The following is a 24,097-nucleotide window of genomic DNA, read 5'->3' as shown; positions in this document are numbered from 1 at the left end:
TGCTCCCGCCTCACAAATGAGAGCCTACAGTCCTGTGTGAAGATTAAAGTCACATCATACAGCCCCGACATAGGGAAGATCAACACTGAGCTTCAGAAACAGAAGTCACATTAAACAGGTGAGAACACTAGCATTTAATGTGTTATTGTTTTTCAGAAAAAAACATTTATTTCAGACTCTTGAGCTAATTTAGTTTTTTTATTGTATGTTCTTTATTGAGAGTGGCCATCTTCGGGACGACTTCTTGGAGATCTGCTGTCAGGCTTTTGAACTTGGCACCCATAAGTCTTTATCCACTATGTCGGCCAGTTCAATTTCAAGATCGGCCGAGAAAGAAACCCGAAGAGGATGAGAGCATACTGAAATAAACTTGTCAAAAAATGTTCCTAATTTTATGTTTACTTTTTTAAAACTGCTAAACTGCAACTATATGTTTTTTTTATATTAAAGTACGTTTTTTTTTAATTTTACTCAAATACGTGAAGGACTCAAAAAGGCCTGCATAGTTTAGTGTTTATTTCAAAGTAGGCCTACACATGAACACTGCACTTCTGTTTGTTGTATTCTTTTGTTGTAACAGGTAAAAATTTAAAAAAAGATTAAAACTTTTAAAAGTTTATAAGCTGTGTTATGTTTTGTGGCTCCAGACTATTTTTCTTTAGTGGAAGAGGGGGCAAAATGGCTCTTTTGATCGTAAAGGTTGCTGACCCCTGATCTAAATGAATTGCTTGAGCAATGTCTTTAAGCCATATGTTGTGCTATGGAAAGTACAATTTTCACTCATTATCGACAACATGTTGTGGTGTCACGTATATTGGTTATGCAATTATTTTTTAACAACTTACATTGATCTCTGTGTGTAATAGTACAGTTTATGATCTTCATTAGTTCCACACTACATTGTCTTAAATGTGCAACACAATGCCAAAGCATTTCACATAAAAATGTTTTAAAATGACAACTCCAGATTCTCTAGATTTCCTCTCATCCCCTTATCCATACAAATTTGAAATAAATGCCACAAGAATATGTATCCCACCACACTGAGTATACAACAGTAAATGTACTCCGTCCAGCCTTACTTTCTATCTTTACTAAACTAGTCATCCCTACGTTTTTGCTTAAAATTTTGTAGAACCTTTTGTATCACCTTTTAAAAACAACTGAAAATATAGGAAACTGGGAGTCCGGAAAAAGGTTGCAATAAATAAAAAACACATATTAAATAAATATATATACATTGTTTATTTATTTTTTAAACTTGTGTGAGCAAGTTGTAAATCTGTATAAGATACAAAACATCACAGTGAGTTTGCAAATCAGAAGAGAAGATGGTCCTAATTCTCAATATTGGATGGAAATGCTTTGTGTACAAGGGCACACAGTGTTGTCAAACTTACTTCATTTCTTGCCCATGCCTAAAACTAGACTAGATGTGCTTTTTTATGCAGTTGCTATTTACTGACTTATGGGACAGAGGACACATGCATTTTAAACACTCGAATTTCTTTGTTCACTTAAAAAAAAAATGGCAGGGGAAATTTGTACATAGAAAACTGATTATGTATATCTATGGAAATCCCCTGTATGGTGATGGTATGAGAATGTTCCCCTATCATTAGCAGTAAACTATGAAAGGGAATATATTAATAAACTGAATTTTGTTAATTAGTACATCTTATTTTGTGCCACAAGAAAAAGGTAGAAGAAAGTTGAAGAGCAAGAAAAGTATTGCTTCAAGGATTAAAACAAAAATGTCTGTAGCACTTTAGCACTGAAAATGAATTGTGCCATATAATTTCTGTATAAAGGTAATATAATTCCATTATATATTTTTGAAATAAAGTCTGTAATGATATAATTATTTAGGCTCTATTTATAATACAGGTAATCTTACATTCACTCAATGCACCCAAATTCTTCACTTCCTGACCTTTCAGATTAACCTCCCTGGCAGTAGTACATTTGACACTGTGGTACATTTGACATTGAAAAATACTTCTTATTTTTAATTTCCCACCTCCAACGCACGCCTGCACACATGTCTCATGCCTGCCTGGCATCTGAATCCCATAGACTCGTGTTTCTAATGTTCTACATGCCAGAATGCGAGGCCAGGGGACACAGACGCCAGGCATCCCCAACGGGACGCAGACGCCGGCCACAGATGGACACAGATGCTGCGGGCTCGTGAGGACCAGGTAAGCCCTCAGTTCCACCCCAAATGTGGCTCAGGGTTACCACTTTTTGTAATAAAATTTAACCCCAAGCCACACTCGGGATATAGGGGTTAAATAAATCCCCTATAAATAATAAATTTATAGATAAAATAATAAACCCCCATACATTTCAAGGAGACTGGGGCCCATTTTGATGTTACCGTTAACTAAATCTAAAGCCATCAGTTTATTTTAGCAAAGAAATAATGGAGACATACTTTTTGTGACTCAGTCTAAATCCAAATCTTCAACACACATAGAAGGTAAAGAGCATGGGTACAGATATTGGTTAATGAGAAAATGGGTCTGATTTAATAAAGCTTTCTAAGGCTGGAGAGGATACACTTTCCTCAGTAAAGCTGGGTGATCCAGCAAACCTAGAATGGATTTCCTCAAAGTCATTTGTTAGCAAATGTTTTGAATCCTGCACCAGATCCATTCCCGGATCACCCAGCTTCATTGATAAAAGTGTATCTTCTCCAGTCTTGGAGAGTTCTAACAAGAATTGTAAATTGTTCAAGTGTGAAGTCTCCTGTAACTGCAAGGCATGCAGTAGAGCTCAGCCTGCCAAACTTTTAAAACTTAAACTGTTTCCTGGGAGTGAAAACTTCACTACAATCATCATCAAGGATGTCAAGTGTATGGAACATCAAACTCTTGTTTTAGTCCAAACTCCTAAGCACATTATGGTGAGCTAATTTGACCTCATAAAACATCTACTGGGGGCTATCAAGTAATTAGTGATTTTTTAGAGATGTAAAGAGAGAAACAAAAACAAATAGTCTTCTGCACTGAGAAAACAGAAAAAACATTCATCATTCGGGTCCACTGGATGTTGCTTAGTTTCCTCCCGCTTTCCTCCTGCTGACCCAAATCAATGCATGATACAATGATGAGGTAGTGGTAATCAGGAACAACTACAACAGCCAGTGGGGGAACACACTCTTTCACACACTTGGAAGTCTGGGATAGGATAGCAAACCAGCCCATGGACAGTTTATTATGAAGCCCTTTACATCACAGGGTACTGCTTTTAGGCTTTTTCTAAACCCTTGACAGGATTGTTTGTGCACTTAACATAACCACTAGAATTGACACTTAAATAAAAACTGTAAAATTAGAGTATTTAGGGTTCAGCATGCTGCAGGGTACTGGTTTTAACATTGCGCAGGCTCCTAAATGTAAATGTTTGCATTTTCAGAGTGTCAAAAATAAGAGTGTGTATGAAGTGGAGTTGACAGTATTGTATTAAATTATAAGGAATGGTCTGTACATTTGTAGGATATATTGTATCATGCTTGGTGTAAAAAGTGTGCAGAGTACTTGGTGTGCATATTAAAACTTTGTGCATTATGATGAATTGTGCATTAGAGGTGTATGCCATGTTATGACAAATGTATAAGGTGCATGGTGGGGTGTTCAGAATCTACTAAATACCTGTATATTTGGGTGAAGCATATCTGTACACCACCTAGCCTTTAAGATGAGAATATTTTCTAAGGCAAGCAATATTATACACTGAGAGATTTCATGTTTTTGTGTTTCTCTGTAAACAAACACAATTTCTTTGAATCCAATATACCATTTCTTGATATATGTATTATACTGTCAATCATCAAGAAATGTCACAGCTTCTTCATATGTACTAGTACAGTATGCTGCTGGCATGAAGAAGCTAAAAAATGAATTCCTACTTAACAGCAGCATTTTTAAAACAACCGCTTTCTGCAACTAAACATTCAGAGTATTGACATCACTTCCTAAATTTGCTTTGGACCTCTCATTCTTTCAGAAAACCCTGTCACTCCGGACATAATTGCAGCTACCAGTTCATGGTTCTATCTTTCATTCTGCCTACTACTGCTCTAGATATTGTATACAGTACTAGATTCAAAACTCTAGTTTTCCTATTTTGCTTGATCTGCTATATTGTCAAAAGAAATGCTTATATTGCTAGCAAAACTCATGCATCATGTACATATTATACCTCAAAAAACAGGATCATATTGATTTTTTTTTTATTATGGTTGTCTTCCAAGTGCTGTTCTAATATAAACAGTGAAAAGTAAAGTAACACTTTGCCTTGCAGGAAATCTTATGTTAGAACTGCACAGTTTTAGAACAGTGTTCTAGGCTAATTTGTTTACAGAAATAAATATACATACATAGCTGCAACATTACCACTGCAAATATTTTGCTAGCTATTATCCTAGAAGGAAGTAAAAGTGAAAAAAAGTTGCCCAGGTTAATTTGTATAGCTTACTTGTAAATACTGTGCTTTAGTTTCCTGGTATAGGCACAGATTTCTATTTTAGTGCATTTCATCTACTGACTGTCGAAATATACACTTGTGAGATCAGATACAGGATCTAATAGCAGTCTGTAAGTACACCAATTTTTAGATCTTTGACTTTATTATCGTGATATTTACAATATAGGACAGCCTTAAAATAGCTTCATTAAAACATTGTTTGTTTTAAAATAAGTTATAACCTCTACAGCATGTTATGTACAACATATCTGCAATTTCAATATCAGCTAAAAACATTGAACAATTATTAAATCAAATATATTTGGATTTTTGTACACTGCACAGGCATTGTTTTCATTTCCTTAAATTAAAAAATGTTTTGGGTGAGAAAGTGAGAAAGCTTTGCAAAAGTCAAAAAAAAAAATAAAGTTTACACCCTATTCTTAAGTTTTAAGCATCAGGAAAAATCATGTGCTTAACAGCTTCCTTAACAGCTTCAGAAATTATCCAAGTCTAACCTCAAGTGTAAAGCAACACACAAAAGATTCTACCATGTCCATTATTTACAAAAATGAAGCAAAGGGAAAAGTCATGTGTGAAAAACTAAAATACACCCTATGATTCAATAACTTGTACAACCCCTTTTAGCAGCAATAACTTGAAGTAGTTGTTTTAAGCATGACTTTATCAGTCTCTCACATCATTGTGGAGAAATTCTGGCCCACTCTTTTTCTCAACATTGCTTCAGTTAATTGAGATTTGTGGGCATTTATTTTTACACTGCTCTCTTAAGGTCCTGCCACAGCATTTTGAATTGGTTGAGGTCTGAATTTTGACAGAGCTATTACAACACCTTGATACTTTTATTTTTTAGCCATTCTGTTTTAGATTTCCTAGTGTGCTTGGGATCGTTGTACTTTTTTTATGACCCAATTTCAGTCAAGCTTTAGCTGTTGTGCCAATGGCCCCACAAATAACTATAAAATATTTGGGTATACGGAGGAGTTAATTGTCAACTAAGCAACGAGGTGCCTATGTCATGGTGGTAGCAAAACTTGCCCAAATCATCCACCCTCCACCACTGTGCTTGACAGTTGGTAGGAGGTGCATGTGCTGATATGCCTAATTTTACCCTAATTTTTACCAAACATGGTAGACATTGTTCCAGGAGTCTTGGGCTTTGTTTAGGTGCTATTTTGCAAACCTAAGCTGTGCTGACGTGTTCTTTTAAAAGGCTTTCTCCTGGCAACACTTCCAAACAAGTTTTACTTGTTCAGTTTGTGTTTTTTTTTTTGGTCAATTGCTCTGAGCAAAAAATCTTCTTACTTTGTGACTAGTCTGTCCAAAGACATTGTTCCAAAAGTCTTGCTGTTGGTTCATATGCAGTTTTGCAAACCTTAGTCATGCTACCACGAGAGAAGAGGCTTTTTCCTGGCATTCCTTCCAAACAAGATTTGCTTGTTTACATTTTGTATTTCTACTGTCATGAACTTTTACATGCTAACTGGAAAATGCATATTCTGAGATATAGCTCTTGAGTTGTTTGCAATTGCTTACTTCGATACCCTGAAGTTAATGATGGACCACTGTTACCATGGAGTATGAGAAGCCTCAGAATACAGCATAGCATCCATAAATGCAATAACAGGCCTTTTTTTTTTTTTTTTTTTAACCTGCCCTAAAAAAGAGCAATAGTATTATAGTCAGGGATTTTACCACTCACATAGTGGTCCAGAAGGTAAGTAAAAAGGCAGTATCTACAGTTAGGTCCATAAATATTTGGACAGACACAACTTTTTAAATTAATTTAAAAAAAATTAAAAATTAAATTAATTTTAAATTAAACAACTCAGATGCAGTTGAACTGCAGACTTTCAGCTTTAATTCAGTGGGTTGAACAAAAAGATTGCATAAAAATGTGAGGAACTAAAGCCTTTTTTTAACACAATCACTTCATTTCAGGACCTCAAAAGTAATTGGACAAATTAAATGTTTATTTCTAATACTTGGTTGAAAACCCTTTGCTGGCAATAACAGCCTGTAGTCTTGAACTCATGGACATCACCAGATGCTGGGTTTCCTCCTTTTTAATGCTCTGCCAGGCCTTTACTGCAGCAGCTTTTAGTTGCTGTTTGTGGGCCTTTCTGTCCGAAGTTTAGTCTTCAACAAGTGAAATGCATGCTCAATTGGGTTCAGATCAGGTGACTGACGTGGCCATTCAAGCACATATTACACTTATTTGTTTTAATAAACTCCTGGGTTGCTTTGGCTGTATGTTTTGGGTCATTGTCCATCTGTATTATGAAACATCTCCCAATCAATGTGACTGCATTTAGCTAGATTTGAGCAGACAGTATGTCTCTGTGGTAATGTGTGCATTTCTGCAATGTTTGGTAATGTATATGCCATTCAGAATAGAACCCAGTATACTTTGCAGACAGATGTTCTTTGTGTTTGTACATGCAACTTTTTTGGTAAGGCAGCCAATTCAAATGAATGGGTTGCCGCAATGCATGTTAACACACAACACAACATATTGGTAACATGCTTTACATGACTCCAGAGATGGGTATAAAACGGGCAGTACATACCTTCCTGTTTAAGGTGTTTTCCCTTGGATTGGTCTGGGCTGTCTAGGCTTTTTAGGCCGGAAGTATTTGCTGATCAAGAATTATGTTAGAGCAAGTCAAAAAACATACTTACCTGCCTGTTAACAATCTTTGCTTTTAAGCAGTGTGAGCTGGCCTCAATACTGTATCAACAATTTGCATAAAAAAATACATTTTAATTACCTCCATATATATGTGTAATTCACACTGCCTAGTCAAGGCTGTATTCAAATATAATACAATCCTGTATATAATACAATTAGGATAGTGTAATCCTAAAGCAGGCTTATGTAGAATGGCATGCTTATTAAATTATTTATACTTTATTTTGTGTTTGTTTGCTCATGGGTGTAACTAGGAACTTTGGACTTTCTGGCTTTTAGACTAAGCGCAGACATTACATGAGACCAAACTGTTTGTGACCATGGGGATTTCACAATGCACTGTAGCCTGGTACAAAGAACTAGTACTGGGATGAATTATATCTTTTAACGTTCACAAATACAATTGTATGTTATGTGAAATAAAATACATTTTCTTTTGCAAACCAAATGATCTACATTGTAACTTTAGCAGTGTTATTTGTTGGTAGTTATAATGCTGATTTGTACCCTTTTAATTATTGTGTGAAAATAAACAAAAATCATATGTTTACTTTATTGTGTACACTCTTTATTTAACTCATATGTCCTCTGCATTAGATTTGTAATGAAAATTAGCAAACATGCCAATTTATACTAAGGGCTAGAGTTCCTGTAGCATTTTCAGAATACATATGCTTTCTCCAATCCTGCCCCTAGAGTCATTTTCATTTATAAGCTTGGTATGTTTGTCATATTAACCATTATTCCAAAGGGCAGGGAAGAGCAAGAGGAGAAGGGAAATGTTCCATCCATGGGCATGCAATTAAAAGAACTTGATAAAGTTCTTGATAAGTTTTGATAAAAATACAGGGTCAGTTTTACTGAGGTTCTGCAAAGGACAGTAGTAGCCTGACTGTCCCTGGCTTTAGTACTCCAGGTCACAGCCTTGAAAAAAAATGCCAATTAGAAAGCCAGAATCTGCAAAAATTGTAGGACAGCCTCCATATTTTCCAGGGGCAGGTTGTTGGTTGGTACACAAAGATGAACATTTAAAGATATACCTTCTTTTTAATAATATTTATTGATTGTGGATACGTCAGCTTCAAAAAGGGGGAGCATTTAAACAAATTCCTATCACTTAGACATTGTTTTCCTGTGGCTTTAAACATTTAGTTTATTTAATAGGGAAAGGATTATTTTGCAAAAGATATACTTCCTTCATTTTGTTTTGTATAGTACAGTTGCTTTATTTTGTATGTTAGATGTAGATTTATGTGCAAGCCCTTATCTCATTCTGTTGCCATGTTATCATCAAATCATTCTTGGTTAAGTTATGTTTCGAGAGGATGTAGTTTTTGCTTTTTTGAAATATTAACATAATATGACTACTAACATGGTTTTGTGTATGTATATGCCCACACCTCTTCCACAAATTATGGATTTTTAGTGTGAATAGTGTAAATAAGCATTAATATGCATGTTGTTCCTTGGCCAGCATGCTAGCTTATTTAAGACAGATAAGTCTACTTATGTAGGCTGGGTTATCAAAAGGCTATAAATCTGTAGGTGGCAGAGATAAAATATTGCTTTTCATTAAATACTGTAGATATCATGCACATATGTTTCCCTTATGAACCATTCAATAAGATTTAAGATTATTTACATATTGTCATAAAAATATGAACCAAGTTAGGTTAAGTTAAGGTAATGTTCTGTATAGAAGAAAATACCTTAATACAAAATACAAAAGGTTGTTGCTTTGGGTCCCTCTAGGTTACGGAAACAGAAATTCAGTCAATCTTATTATAGCACAATAATGTACAGTAACTCATAGCAGCCAAAGTTCAGGTATCATCATTCTAGAGTTATTTAGATTTGGTTAGATTGATAGCAGGTTCATTGCTCTAGGTAAGTGCTGTTTGTATTTCTCCTGGTATACTTCCTTTAGAGCACATAAGCACAAAAAAGCAAAACATGTACTAATGTTCATTGGTGGTCAACTCATCTGAGGTATTTTAAAGCATTTCTGAGAGTTTTGTATGTATTTAAAACATATTTTCTTTTTGAGTATATTTTTATTATTTTTTCGAGAGGAAATAATACAATATACAAAATAAAACAAATACAGTAAGGTTGGGGCATAGTAAATATCACAAACAATGGAATCGGTAGTTGACAAAGTTACAATCAAATGTGGCTAGTGTTACAAATTATAAGAGCATAAAAAAACAAAACAACAATCGGCAAACAATTGGAGGATCATTGTTAGGCATTTCATGCTGTTTCATCAAAGGTCTTGCAAACTCTTTTTCTCATATCCAAAGATAATGTGGCTATGTATGATTCCCAAACTCCCAAAAAAACCCTCCGCTTGTGTTTCCTTGTCCTTGTCAGTTTTACATAAGAGTTTAGCTGTAGATACATGAAGGACTGTAGTCCTAGAGAGGGAAACAGTGTAGCAGTAGCTGACTGCCAGATGACCTTGCGGGTCAAAGTTTGACTACTGATTTCACTTTCATTGCTCGCAGGTCACACGGGTCCTTCCCTTGGGATTCTCGAAGTATCCAAGGGAAATCCCCATTTCTCCACAATGGAAGAAAGAGGAATGAATGGCTGATTCTGATTTTGTGCCAGACATACCAGCAAGAGTGAAGTAGAGGGTTTTGGACAACTTCTGGAGGAAGTAGTTCCCTGTGCATATGCAGAATGTAAAGAAGATTACTGCAGGGACGTCTCAACGTGTATTTAGTGTAGCAATCAAGACCTAACAGCTGTTTCTGCAGAACAGCGCCATCAAAACATAAGTGGCCAAACAGTATACTACAGGCTCTGTTTTGAAAATGCGATATGAAATTCATGCCAGAAAACTGAAGGAAATGGATTATCGATCTCCAGATTTTCGATTGTCAACTGTAGCACTAATTACTCCAGTGATGAATGCAACATATTTGCTGTTTTTAATTAAGGTTTTATTTTAAGTAAAAATTCTTCCTGAACTATGTTTTTACAGTACAATGCCTTCTTGTCTATTGTGTATTGAGATTAGTCATCTAACTATCTCAGGTATGCTAGTAAGGGAGAAAACGTCTTTATATGCAGCTTAGGTACGTTACCAAGCAAATCACTGATAGTTTCATTTTTTTAATAAATTAATATTTTCTTATAATTCTGACTTTTGTATCTCTAGGGAGGATTTTCTTCACATTTTCTTTCTACATAAGAAATGGAGGGGTGTGGTTGTCACGGCACAGGCTGTGATAAAAATATTGTTAGCAGTTCGAACATTTTCTCATTCTACAAAATATGTGCTTTTGTCTGTTAACCTTTCTTCCTTTGTTTGTAGTTGTCCGGTAATAAGGAAGTGAAGTGAATTAATGTGGGCAAATACTTTGTAACTATAATGCACTTTTTGACCTTTGAACTGGCTTAGTAGGGCTTTGATTTATGCCTACCCCTGCAACGAAAAATGTTACCAGCAGTCATTTAACAGTGTGTGTTGGAGTACTTTACTGAACTGACAGAGTGCATAGAAAGAGAGAGAGAGAGTTAGTTGCTACAGGGTGATATACTGTGTTTTATTGCACTGCATTATTGTAGTGCACTAAAACCACAGCACAAATATTTATCTAAGCTTTTGCCATACCTGTGCTTGAATTTTGGAAATTCACTTTAATAAAAATCTTGGATTCACCTAAAGTTAAATCCCTTCCCATGTCCCAGCCCCCTGTATAGTATGACCTGAGGTTTGAAGGATAGTTTTAAGCAGGGGTATAGAAAGAAAAGTTTAAACAAGGACTTTCCTGAGGCCTAAGTAGTAAAGGGGATTTTGTCCCCTCACTGCTCCTTTTTACTTGTAATTTTTCATCCTACTAACATACTGTAGATCAACTAACTTCCACTAACAGACCATTTAGTCTTTCCCTGACTAATACTGACCAACACCAGCCACTTTTCTCTCCGCTGGAAATGACACAAGATTTTTCCCCCACTGACCAAGTATGGCATTTTTTTCTCCTTCTGACCAATGACACCAGGTATTTTTCTTCCATTAACTACCAACAATGACATTTTTTATTTTTTTCTATTGACCACCCACACCAGGGCATTTTATTTCCCTGACCAGCAACGTAAGGAACACTATGTTACATAACATAATTGCTGTAATTAAGTTTAAGCCTTGTTTTATGTTTGTTGTTTTAAAAGTTGCTGGTTACCAAGTAACCTGCAAATAATTTAAAAGTCTTTAAGATAGACTTAGACAGAAAAGCATATGTATGGAAGATTTTTTATAAATTCTGTTTTGTGGGTTAAAAGGCTGTAGTAAATGTGTGCACACACTGCGCATAGTCTCAGGTTAATTCTTTACTTAATATTATTATTATCTTTAATAAACAGGATTTATATAGCGCCAACATATCACACATGGCTGAACATTAAATAGGGGTTGCAAATGACAGATGAATACAGACAGTGACACAGGAGGAGAGGACCTTGCCCCAAAGAGCTTACAATCTAGAAGGTGGGGGAATTACTTTCCTTTAAATCATGTACAATATTCAGTGTTATGTAGCCACACCACATCCACCGCAACTACAAATTCCACAACTACACATTGCCTCCCTGCTGTTCTAATTTTATCATTATTTTTATTATATTGCAGCCTTACAAAGTTGCTTACATGCTGTCCAGCAACTAAACAAACTTTGTGGCTATTGTTTCTCAGATAATGCACTCAATTGTAAACACTAACGTTTATTTCAAGCAAAAAACCTCCATCATCTCTCAACTTATATTGTAGCTTAAGCAAGCTAATAAATATTGTTCAGTCACAGAACAATATTTATAGCTATTGCCTCCCAAAAATAAACTTTAAATTTTATTGCTGGAGAACACCTGTTTTGTCTTTATTTGTTAACTATTTAGGTGCTTGCATAATGAAGTTAGCCAATATCTACCAAGCACATACTTCAAGTCCATAGTTTAAATATTTTGTGGATACAGGAATGGGAAATGTAATTAAATGCTTAATGCAATACAGTGTACTGCAAAAAGATGCTCGGAGACTATACTATTGAACTGCTGTGCCACAGGGAGGTGAGAACTTAAGTTTTTTTTTTTTTGTTTTTTTTTTTAAGGAAACTTTTTTATTTCTTTAAGATCTGTTGCCCTGCATCCTTTGACCAATTTTGTCCAATATAGACCACTCAATAAAAAAATATCAGGTTTACCAGCTAAAACTACTCAAAAAACCTTTTTTCCAGATTGAAAATAATCATATTCGGGTGTTGTTGGTGTATTTAAACCAAGCTAAATGCAATACAATAATAAAATATGCTTCCAAAATATGCAATGCTAGAATAAGGTAGCAAGCTTGCAATGCCATTTGCTTGACAATAGCTCACCTATAAACTTTGTAAATTGACAAAACTTTGTATCAAGATTCTTCCCCATATATACTCACATTGGATTTGCTGCTTAGTTTTAGTTTTGTAATTTTAAACCAAGATTTGACAAACTTCTGTAAACAGGCTTGCTGATTCCTACTAGAGATTAAAAGCCTGTGTTGAGCATACTGACCACATGCAATAATTACTTTAATGTATCATTTTTCATTAGTCATGTATTCACGTTACAACACAGTAGTTAAATCAGCAACATTTGTCTGCTTGACTGTTATGACTAATAGAAAATCCCCTAGTTATCTTTAATGTGACTTCCTGAACCAGAATAAAAAAAGTGTAGAAACATGTGACACAACTTATTGCATTTTAATTTTATTTCCCACTGACATTCTCTTCTCTTTTTCTGATCTGGAACAGTTATAGCTACCTACAATCATTGCTGAGTTTTACTACACCGAGTACTAACCAGTGCAGCCTTTATCTGCTCTAAAAGTGTCCACACCAGAAATTAGCTGGGAAAAAAACACATTTTATGCTTGGCTGGAAATCATTTGAACTTTTTTTATATTCTGGAAAGCAAATGACAATCACAAATGTAAACTACAATACTAAGCCAAACTCAATAACATGGATGGACAAGACAAGAAGCTGGTTTTGTTTCAAAAACTTGGCTATGCAGAAGAAGATATAAAGAAGGCATTGTTAAAGCTGGGCAAGATGGCACTGGATAATGATGTTTTAGAGGAATTAATATACACAGGAAACAAAGCACAATCTGAGAGGGACGCAGCATCCTCTAAATCGGTAATACCAAGACTTGTGGCTCGTGGGTGCAGCAGCATGGAAGACATGGGAAATAATACAAATGCGGATAACAATCATTCTTTAAGCAATTTAAGAGCTATAGTTATAGATGGTAGCAACGTGGCAATGAGGTAGGAATTTATTTCTTGTTTATCAAAGTTTTCATGTCAAAGTGTATCTAAAGTTATGTGCATCTAAAACTTCTCTTCCCCATCCAAAACTAAAAATAAAAATTTTGGTTTAGGATATTCCCATGCATAGATTTAAAGATAATAAGAGGAAACTTACATTGCATTTTAAAATGATCTTACATGTAAATATAAACTGAGATAATCATTATCTTGTTGTATATCATGGTGGATATTTTTACATTATTGTAATCACAGTTAAAATGATATATTAATATAAAATGTGTTATTTCTTATCCTAGCATTGCTTAATATGAAGGAACTGCTTGGTGCCCAGCTGAAAAAAAGTTTATATATATATATGTATATATAAATGAACAAGAAAAGTTAATCTTTCTAGGCTTCAATAATATTTTTATTTTAAAGGGTTCTATGTTTATGCATTTGTCTAGATACATATTTACTCTTGAAAGCATATTTCTTGAAAATTTAAAGCAAAAAAATTCAAAAGTGATAGGTTTCTATAGAATATATGTCTCCGATAATTACTAAGTCTTAAGAATTATTGCTGAATATAGGAGAATATAGGAAAAAGAACAGATAGTTCCCTAAATAACTGAGTACCATGAAAATATCTGTTCTCCACAGCAATTCATTTCTCTATAAAAAATATTTTTTATTTTGAACTACAAAACATGTGAAGAGATGTGAAACAGTTGTTTTTGAGTTGTTTGAATAAAGGTGAATGTTTATAGATAAATACATTGAACAGATCGTTTTTTTTTTTTGGTACCCAGTTCTTTTGGGACCTTTATTTTTCTGTAAAATACCTTACATAGCTGCATGTTCCGTAAGAATCTAATACATTGTGTTTTTAAACCCTTTAAAGCAAAAATTTAAAATTGCCTGAAAATCCTAACTAAAGATAGATAGCGGATACTAGTTTCTAACATATCCCTTTAGGTTTGTTTTGCTGCAAGAGTAAGTTTCAAGCTAGTATTATTGCTTTTGCTTGATTCTATTATGTGTTATTTTGCCAGTTAGTGTTAGATTTAGGGGTTATTATGTTGGTTGGAGTTTAGTTATAGGGTTAGGAGTTAGGCTATGTACACACGTGCAATAACTGTCGTTGGAAAGGATCTTTCACAATCTTTTCCAATGACTAATGACTGCATGATGCATGAACGAGTGCTGTACATACAGCACCATTATGCTCTATGGAGAAGGGAGGGGGAGAACGACAGAGTGGCACCCGGCTGCGCTCTCTCCCCCTTCACTTCCATTAAGATCTCTTGTCGTCCATCATCCATGTATCCGCCAGGAAAGTCGTTTGGACAATGGACGACGAGTGCTGTACACACGCCAGATTCTTGTCCGATATCGGCCCTGAGCCAATTATCAGGCAAGAACCATTGCACGTGTGTTCAATACCTTACGGTTTAGGGGTTTTATGAGATAGGAATTTAAAGACAATGGACCCATTTTAAAAAACTCTCTTTCTCTTATTCAGCTGTTATATCCTTGATGCTATGTGATGTCTAGCTCAAATATATTAGTTTTCATGCCACAAAGGTACATATTACACTTTACCTAGTCTGCTCTGTATTTAGTGGTGTTTTACCTCTACTCAATTTACACTAGTTTCTTAACATTAGTTTCTTAATATTATTTGACTGACGCTTATTGTAAAAATCAATTTGCAAATACTACTGCATTAAGCTATAATTCCTTGAAATAACACTTACTTCTGGTAATAACTAGGAGTATTTTTAGATATATGTTATGAAAAGGAAGAAAAACCTTCTTGAGGTTGCAATAAAAAAAAATATTTGTGAGATAAAAAATAGGGTGAACTGTTAAATGTTTATTTTCAAGAGCCTAATTTTTTTTATCTTAGACACTAAGCTTTATGGGCCTCCAGCTGAAGGCTGAAGTTGCAGTAAAACATTCCAAAGTGGCAGAACAGATTCACCACTCGTCGAATAGCTGTTTTGTAGATACAGTATTGTGCAGTGATTTTTAACCACTGTGCTCCAACACACTAGTGTGCCGCGAGAGATCTTCAGGTGTACCGTGGGAACTTATCCAATTACCACCGTCCAGTGTCTGTGCTCTAGTGACTGTCAGAGTAATGTAATACTCTTCCATGTCAGTGGGTGGCAGTAGGTAGCTTATTTGCCTTGTTAATTCTTAGAGACAAGATATTTAGCTACAGAGTGTCATTTTGTAACATTTTTGGATTGTGGTGTGCCGCTGGATTTTTTCAATGTAAAAAATGTGTTGTGGCTCAAAAAAGGTTGAAAAACACCGCTATAGTGCATGCTTTGACAAAGTGGGATGCAATGGTTTTGAGAGTTAGGTTGCGGGTTAGGGTCTAGGACCCTAAATTAAATTGAGGTTTAAGGGGTTGGTTGGGAAAATATTGGTATGATTATTTACCAGCAGCAATATTTAATTCCATCAGAGAAATCTTCTTAGCAGTGCCTGTGCAGTTAATCCTCCTAGACTTCTTAAGAGATGGTTCTATACTGAAGTGTATGGAGGTTACCAAGAAAAGCATGGGCAGTGCAGATTTTACAGGAGGTTGAAAATATTAAGGGTTCATTCCCAAAATAGGTGTGCAGTGCATATTAAAAAATAAACACATTTTGCTCTGTGTTTGGCTATGCATTGCATTTAGCAGTCAGTAAATAGCAATTTAGTGCACCAACACATGTGCTATGCATTGCAATATTGTGCTTATTTCTAAAAGGAAATGCATGCATTAATGCAACACAATGGACATTAACACATAATAATAATATAAATAACACATAAAAATATAGTACAACACAAAGCTTGTTATTTATATTATATACTTATTATATTATTACTTACTATTGTTAATATATACTATTATTTTTGTATTTTTGGAAGAGCAGTTCTTAGATATGGTGGCTACTTTAGTTTTTTTTTTATAGACTTTTTAGATATTTTCTGTACTTTCAAAAAGCATTAGCCTGAAAAATACTTTTCTTTAGATATACATTAATATGTCTGTGTTTTTTCACTTATTTACATGTTATAGTCTCCAGCTTTCGTCCACAGCTATAGATTATTATACCACACATATTACCACCCTTTTCTAATAAAAAAAAACATTTTTTTTTATCTCTCAGCAGTTTGTTATTGCATAACCTGAAGAACTGGTTTACATAAAAACAATGACAGATATAAATTGCAGGCATACAGAGCTTAGTGAAAGTTATTGGGTAAGCTCCACCAATATAATAATGTAAGGCAGGTACTTCTAGGTGCATACATTTATGCCTATCAAGTGATTATTTCTTAATTCGACACAAACCTATATGCTGCCATAGGTGTATTTATTTTATACTAAATAAACAATTAAGTATATTTTCATCAGAATGCAACTGTTGATATTTTATTTTTCTTTCTACTCACAGTCATGGATGCAGGGCAGTTTTCTCATGCAGAGGCATAGAAATTGCAGTGGACTGGTTTAGAAAGCGAGGCCATGACTACATTAAAGTGTTTGTACCTTCCTGGAGGAAGGAAAAGGCAAGAATTGATTCACCCATATCAGGTACCTGTGTGTCTTCTGAACAAAACTAAACAAAGTGAGCAGTAGGATGAAGGGTGCAAGGGTGAATAGAAACAAATCATATCAACACAGTTAATCCCGTACTGTGTATTGAAATTTGACAATGTTGACTAAAACATGCTTGTTAGATGAATAGAGAATTGTATAACACATATTATAGACAAAACAGTGTTTTTTTGAAAGTAATATTCAGTTCTGAGGGATTATGATTTCATTTTTGTATAGGCAAACAATGTATTTGCCAGTTCTGTTCATAGAGTGTCATCTTTGCCAAGTGTATACAGAATTCTGGTTCAGACACATTTTATGGAATAGTATGTTATTACCTGAATGAACATTAGAACCTGTATGATTTGGGGTCCTTTCATACCATCCCACACATTAAGGTGCAGTAGTGCAGAACCTCAAACTGCACTGAAAAATATGTAGTGCATCCCTAAGGTGTGTATTGAGAAGGCACGTTGGTTACCATGAAGAATGAAGAATTACACTGCAACTACACTAACACCAGCAATGCATTATTAATGTTGGAGCTGAAAAAAATTACCTCTAAAAAAACAGTCATAATAAAATTAGGCTAAATCTTTTATGAACGTTTGTTAAAGCTCTATTGATCCAGTTGGCTTTGATACTTTTTCAATCACTGACATGGATCAAGCACATAGCTTAGAAAGTCAGAGTGAATTCATAAAATCTAATCTTCTTGTATTTTCCAATTTTATGCCTCAGACATAATAAAACCTTTGTTTTAATATGAGGGCCAAGCAACTTGTATTTTCAGAAGGTAAAGTGAGCAATTCATGTCCAACAATTCTGCATGATTGTATCACTTTAAACTGACTGATATGCTGGTAAATCCTGCTTATTTTTTTAATTTTTGATCCAAGCACAGCAATAATACTTATTACTGTGTATATGTAAACTTTTTCAGAAAAATTTCCGGCTTTAAAGCACAAATTATGCTGTATTAGCTTTGCATTGGTTGCTAGTTTTTATGATTTCAAATGCCTTTGATTTAATTGCTCAGATTTTGCTCATTGCTCATTTGACTTTACTTACAATTTTATTACTGAAACCTGCAGTATAAATATGTGTAAATAAATGAAAAATATTTTTTAATTTGTTTACCACTTCAACTTTTATACCTTTATATTCTTTATAAACAAGAATGTTTTTTTTTTTCATTTACCTAGAGGGCTGTAACAATGTTGTAAATGACATAAAGTGGAGACAGTAGTCTTTTCCTCCCTCTACCCTACCTGGTCTTTTTAATATAGGAAAAAGGAGTACACATACATAAAACTCGATATGGTTCTGAGTGTGTGAGCCCACTGCAGCTGCACTTGCAGGAATTTAATATTCATGTTGCCGCAGTAAGGACAATGTAATTTTTGCTGTTTCTTGTTCAACCAGATAAATAATTTGACCTGGGACATGTTCTAGAAGGGGAAATGGATTAAAGGTAAATGTAATGCCCCAACATATTCTTTTAGCTTGTCTGGTTCAATCAAATGTTTACTGAGTAGAGCTGGAATTTATCTATATGAGATATAAGAGATAAAATACTGATTTGTGAAAATAAATACAGATTCATTAGAAACAAAGGATTGTAAAAGTCAAATATATATTTTGCACGCAGATTACCTAATATACCCTTACGTAATGTTTGTTCATTTGAACTGAAACTTTTAATAAGAAAATGATTGCACATTTAAATAGAATATACAATGAAAATAACTCACGCAGCCTTGGGAATTGATTTTCTAAATAAGGGTTGTGTTCAGTCGTTTATAGTTTAATTTTTTTTATAGACAAGCACATTCTTGATGATCTAGAAAAGAAAATGTTTCTAGTTTACACACCATCTAGAAAAATAAACGGCAAGAGGATTGTATGCTATGATGACCGTTACATTGTAAAACTGGCCTATGAGAAAGATGCCATCATTGTATCCAATGACAACTATCATGACCTACAAAGTGAGAATGTAGACTGGAAACGCTTCATAGAGAAAAGGTTGCTGATGTACTCATTTGTAAACAATAAGTAAGTTTCAATAATCTAATTTATTTTTTAGAAGTTAAAAAATATATAAATTAGGAGTAAACGTACATTAAAATAATTACTAGCCATGACAATCTAGTCTAATAAAGCTAAAATGTCCTTGTTCGTTTTGTGATTGATACATTGACAGAAACCAAATAGGAATATAAACCAAAGGTTTTTTTTTAGTTATATCATGAAAAAATACAAAAGGAGGACAAGAAAAACTACAAGGCGTATTCACAGAACAGAGTTTTTTGTTTTTTTAAGAATTGTCTTCAAAAGGATTTCCCATATAAATTAAATAGTACTTTTGTAGTGATTGGCCTTCCAATAAATCTACATTGTGACTTTGTGGCTTGTATGTAGCTTCTGCAAAATAACTGGCCGTTCTGTAAATAATGGGAAACGCATCCGGCATTTAAAAACCTGCACCAGAACTGGTAACACAGTTCTTAGATGACACTTTCTTTTTATATAATCTCTGGAGTCTCTGAGTAAATGATGACATAAACGGCTTAATAGAATTGTTATTGGTATGGACATATTTTTGTATCTACTACTCTTTTTGTATCTGCTTTTGTATTTCTGTGAATTTAGATTTATGCCTCCAGATGATCCGCTAGGACGTCATGGAACTACACTCTCAAATTTTCTTAGAAAAACACATGCTTCATTTGACGCAGAAAGACAGCTTTGTCCGTATGGTATGTTTTAGTTAACTTAATACTCAAAATCCATTTATTTTTACCAAAGCTTTTGTAATTTTTCTCAACTACTTTTATAATAGTCACAAATTGCTAAACAGCACGATCTGGTTAAAATACAGCTCGTTATTAAAAAAAAGTTCCATTGATAAAAAAAAATATTTTTGGGACGGACTTATCTGTTGATAAAATTCTAAACAGAACTAACTGAAAAATGAACACATGCTGATGATTAAATATGATCTAATCTTACACTAAGCAGAATTCTTGAAATACATTTTAGGAAGCTGTTGTAGCATGAGGAGCCTCTCTCAGCTCAAAGATGAACTGTGAGATAATCAAATATTGTCTAAAAAAAGTGGTATCTGTATTTTCACTTAAACTTTGGGTGTTGCTTAGTACACTTATTTCAGAAGTTTAATCAGCATAAAATGTTGCCTCTGTTGCCTCTCAGGATCATTCTGTAATGGACACTGGTCACTACTGCCCTTTCTCCTTGTTCTGGATGAATGGTCATACAACTGCTGTTAGCCTTTTGTGGGTGGCCCTGGGTTCCTCCCACAGCTGTGCTCTTTGCAACCAAACTAAAATTGAGTTTGTAAAGACATTAACTATATTCACAATAGATTTTTTATAATTTATGGTTATTCAGGTATATACTTGGATAAAAGCTTTTGGTTTTTTTTTGTGCCCAGAACTTACCTTCAACAAAGGCTTGTCAGAGAATGATGCTGAGACAATGATAATACAAACATTGCATTTCTATCCTCTTGAATCTATGGGGAGTGTTCGGACTAACTTATAATGATAAATAAAGTGCACAAAACTGTTTTTAAAGCTTTGTGCCTATTGCAGGCAGCTTTAAATTATTTACATTTTTTGATAGTGCCAGTAATTTGGGAAATTCTAGGAAGTGTTTAAATAAATCACATTTAGAAACATTTGATGCTTATCTCTACTCCAGGCACAGTTGTAAGAGTTTTGTATATGTCCAAGACCAGGTGATAGACCCAGTTTGAGACTGATAGAAGCTCTACAAATACAAAAGAAGAGATCAAGAATTCCAAAGCATCTTGTAATTAGGGACACAAAAGTGACATTATGTAACATGCAAGAGGTCAAATCAGTTTCTGCACAAAAAATAGAATGTTTTTTGGTTTTTGTTTTCTTTACAAACAATTATTGATTACTGTTATTTTATATTTAAAAGAATGTGACCTTTGGAACAGGGGGAGGAGGCAAGGCAACAAGGACTAATATAAAATGGGGAATTTGAAGGTAAAATACAATATAAAGTAAATTAGACAAGATTTAGAAGACAAGGCTAAGTAGTAAAAAACCTTATCGAAAAAAATGTCCTGCATTTACAGTTAACATAAACTTTTTTTTCCCAAGGGCAGATTAAGTAAATTTGGCTTTATATGTGATTACCTCCAATTTTTTTATTGCTTTACTGTTTTTGGTTGAATACAATTTGTGAAACAATAATTCTAAAATAGTTTGTTCCTTTCCATTTCAGGACAAAAATGCACTTATGGCATTAAGTGCAAATTTTCCCACCCAGAAAGGCTAAATCAGCAACAGCTGTCAGTTGCAGATGAACTACGGGCTAAAACAAAGCAAGTCTTCAAAGAGTCAGAACATTGTAATGAGTTGTTGATAAAAGGTCATGCAAGGTTTAACCCAGTTTTGCCCTTTCCAAGTTACAAGTGCCCAGAACAGTTTGAGAGTACCAAAGAAACATCTACAAGTTTAAAGATGAAGCAAATTTTGCATCTTCCACAGGAAAGGCAGATGGGTAACTCTGGTATGGGCAAGTGGGCTTGCAGCAGTATTAATCAAGGATTCACTGTAAACACATCACCTGATCAACAAAATCAACCTCCGCACAGGGAACTGAGGATTATTGATCCTATTCTTTCATCCACACATTCAAATGGTGAAAAGATGCAATACAAAGGGACAGATCAAAACCACTGTTGTAGGTGTAATTACATGAATAGTGGCTACAGCCTCAGTCCCCACACACACAGCATGGATTGTAGTTGCATCCAAAAACCTTACCTTCCATATACCTTTTTGTCTGAGACTTTACCTCATAACAACTATACTCAAAGTGGTTACTGTAAACATCAAGGAAGTGGACAATTGCTTTGTTTACATGAACATAGCAGACATGTAAAAAATATAGATATGCATGCACAGAGAATGGACACTTTGGTGTACCTGAAAAATGTAAAAGATATTTATGAGGATCCAAATTATTATTTGACACAGCATCCATCCGTGATAAAACCATCCTGGAGCTATGGCCATTTCACCACAGATGCCTGCCCGTTCTTATTCCCAAATGATAATTGTAGACTTTTGTCAGATACTCAAATGTTTAATAGAAAAGAGGTATATACTTTATTATGTGGTCTTTACACAAATGCAGAAATCGATCAAGCTATGGCTGCAAACCCTGAAACCACCAATATTTTAGAATTAGCGGACATAATTCAAAAAAATAGAAGGAGTTGACCATTTTGAAAAGGAAAATCTAGTGCTAACTTACAAGGCAACATTGCTCTTCAAGGTAAAGAAGTTACTGATGGTCTTTCAAGTTTTGAACATTTAAAAAATAAATCTAAAGATGAAATGTAATCTTTAGTTGAAATCCACGTACAATACTTTTCAAAGAACGCTATATAGATTTTGACAGCAAGCTGACCCAAGAACATTGACCAGGTCCAAGATCTGACACAGAAAAAGTTGGCCAGCAGGTTTGTCAATGTCAGCAACATCTGCAAAAAAGAGAAAGAGCAAGCATGAAGGTTTCCAGGGGTTATGTTAATATCAACCCCAATGCCCTTCAGCATTACAAAGAAAGAATGACAAAACACAACTGGGTCATAAATAGTCTAGAAATAGAATGGGTCAATATCAATGGTTCTGTTGAATCAAAACCTGTTGGCCAATAACCCACTTCAGTACACTTCAATAAAGTCTAATGTTCTTTCTTAGCCATTCTTGGATGTTTTTTAATCGGGCAGGATGCTTTACTTTATAATGTCTTGATAATTTTAAGATTTGATTGTTTCCTGAACAGACGCCAGGTACCCCTTGTCAGACATAGCAAAGCATCCCCAAAGAGTAACTGAGCCTCCTCCATGTTTTACAGTATGGCACTCTTTTTCTCGGAAAACTTTTTCTACCTAAAACTAATGTGACTTTCCAAAAAGTTTTATCTTATCTGTGCAAATAGTTACACAGCTGAACAAAAAATTTTTTTCACTTACCAAGGATTTTTTTTATTATATTTAGTGTATTTCAGGTCTGCTGAATCCAGAAATGACATTGGTTTCATTGAATTGGCTCTAGTTCTTGTGATACAGGAATCGGAATAAACGATTGTACCAACAACAAATGTTAACACAGCATATTATTATCAATCTTTATTTACACCAGAGTTTTGCATTCTATATATTAAATGTAGCATTATTTTCATGATACTTTCATTTGCCTTCTTTTTATTCGTACATTTTCTCGGTCACTTAACAAAACTTAAAGAAGAATATGAAAATATCAAAATGGTCTCACAAAAGCTTTGCTATTGTGCACACCAATGGTCCATATGTGTTGATTTAAAAATGGTGAACTTCCTACTTGGACAGTAAAGTGGATACACAAAATACTCATGTTTTATCTGTTTGTGGGATAGTAGAGCAAAGCAGGATCACTAGAAAAAAGTGACATGGCCTTCAGGGGAAAACATGAAAAAAGGTGCAGTGAACATCATTAATTAGCCAATGGTTGACAAAGAAAACTACTCCACTACTCCACTACACATAAAGTTGGGATACATTAAGCTATTTGTTAGAGCTCTGTACAAAGACAGTGATTGCTTCAAATACATTTGTAGATTTTTCCCAGGATTGAGTATTGAAAAATTAAAAGCAGGAATCTTTGATGGACCCCAGATTCAGAAACGGATGAATGATTCAAAATTCACAAGATACATGACTGATACTGAATCTTCTGCCTGGCACAGCTATGTCATGGTTGTCAAGAACTACTTGGGTAACCATAAAGCACAACATTATGAACAACTGGTACAAAACTTGCTCTTAAACTTTAAAAATGTGGGTGCTACTATGAGTATAAAGGGTAAACTATCTCCATGGCCATTTGCAAAAATTTCCAGAAAACCTTGGCAATTTCAGTGAGGAACAAGAGGAGAGGTTCCATCAAGATATAAAGGTGAT

At 34.5% G+C, this 24,097-nt stretch overlaps 1 protein-coding gene across 2 annotated transcripts; it reads left to right on the top strand.

The window, feature by feature from the left end:
- Positions 1-4,533: 4,533 nt before the first annotated feature.
- ZC3H12D (zinc finger CCCH-type containing 12D) lies at positions 4,534-23,344 on the top strand. Of its 2 annotated transcripts, none has more exons than XM_072409036.1 (6): positions 4,534-4,601; positions 12,982-13,499; positions 16,943-17,082; positions 18,912-19,146; positions 19,744-19,850; positions 21,370-23,344. In XM_072409036.1, exons 2-6 carry the CDS (start codon positions 13,192-13,194, stop codon positions 22,371-22,373), a joined length of 1,794 nt encoding a protein of 597 aa, XP_072265137.1. In that variant the 5' UTR covers positions 4,534-4,601; positions 12,982-13,191; the 3' UTR covers positions 22,374-23,344. The 2 variants fall into 2 exon arrangements, 1 of the variants encoding a protein (XP_072265137.1); XR_011920387.1 differs by lacking the exon at positions 4,534-4,601 and having other exon boundaries at positions 12,600-13,499; positions 21,370-22,428; positions 23,167-23,344.
- Positions 23,345-24,097: the final 753 nt, after the last annotated feature.

Source organism: Pyxicephalus adspersus, chromosome 4 (genome assembly GCF_032062135.1).
Source record: "Pyxicephalus adspersus chromosome 4, UCB_Pads_2.0, whole genome shotgun sequence".
NCBI lineage: Eukaryota > Metazoa > Chordata > Amphibia > Anura > Pyxicephalidae > Pyxicephalus > Pyxicephalus adspersus.
Note: the sequence above shows the minus strand (reverse complement) of the source record. Positions and strands in the feature narration are given on the sequence as shown.

Bases quoted from the DNA above. Each gene is read 5' to 3' on its own strand.
- ZC3H12D (XM_072409036.1), top strand. From the start codon at position 13,192: ATGGATGGACAAGACAAGAAGCTGGTTTTGTTTCAAAAACTTGGCTAT. The intron at 13,500-16,942 runs GTAGGAATTTAT...TTCTACTCACAG, and splicing joins GGTAGCAACGTGGCAATGAG to TCATGGATGCAGGGCAGTTT. The intron at 19,851-21,369 runs GTATGTTTTAGT...TTTCCATTTCAG, and splicing joins AAGACAGCTTTGTCCGTATG to GACAAAAATGCACTTATGGC.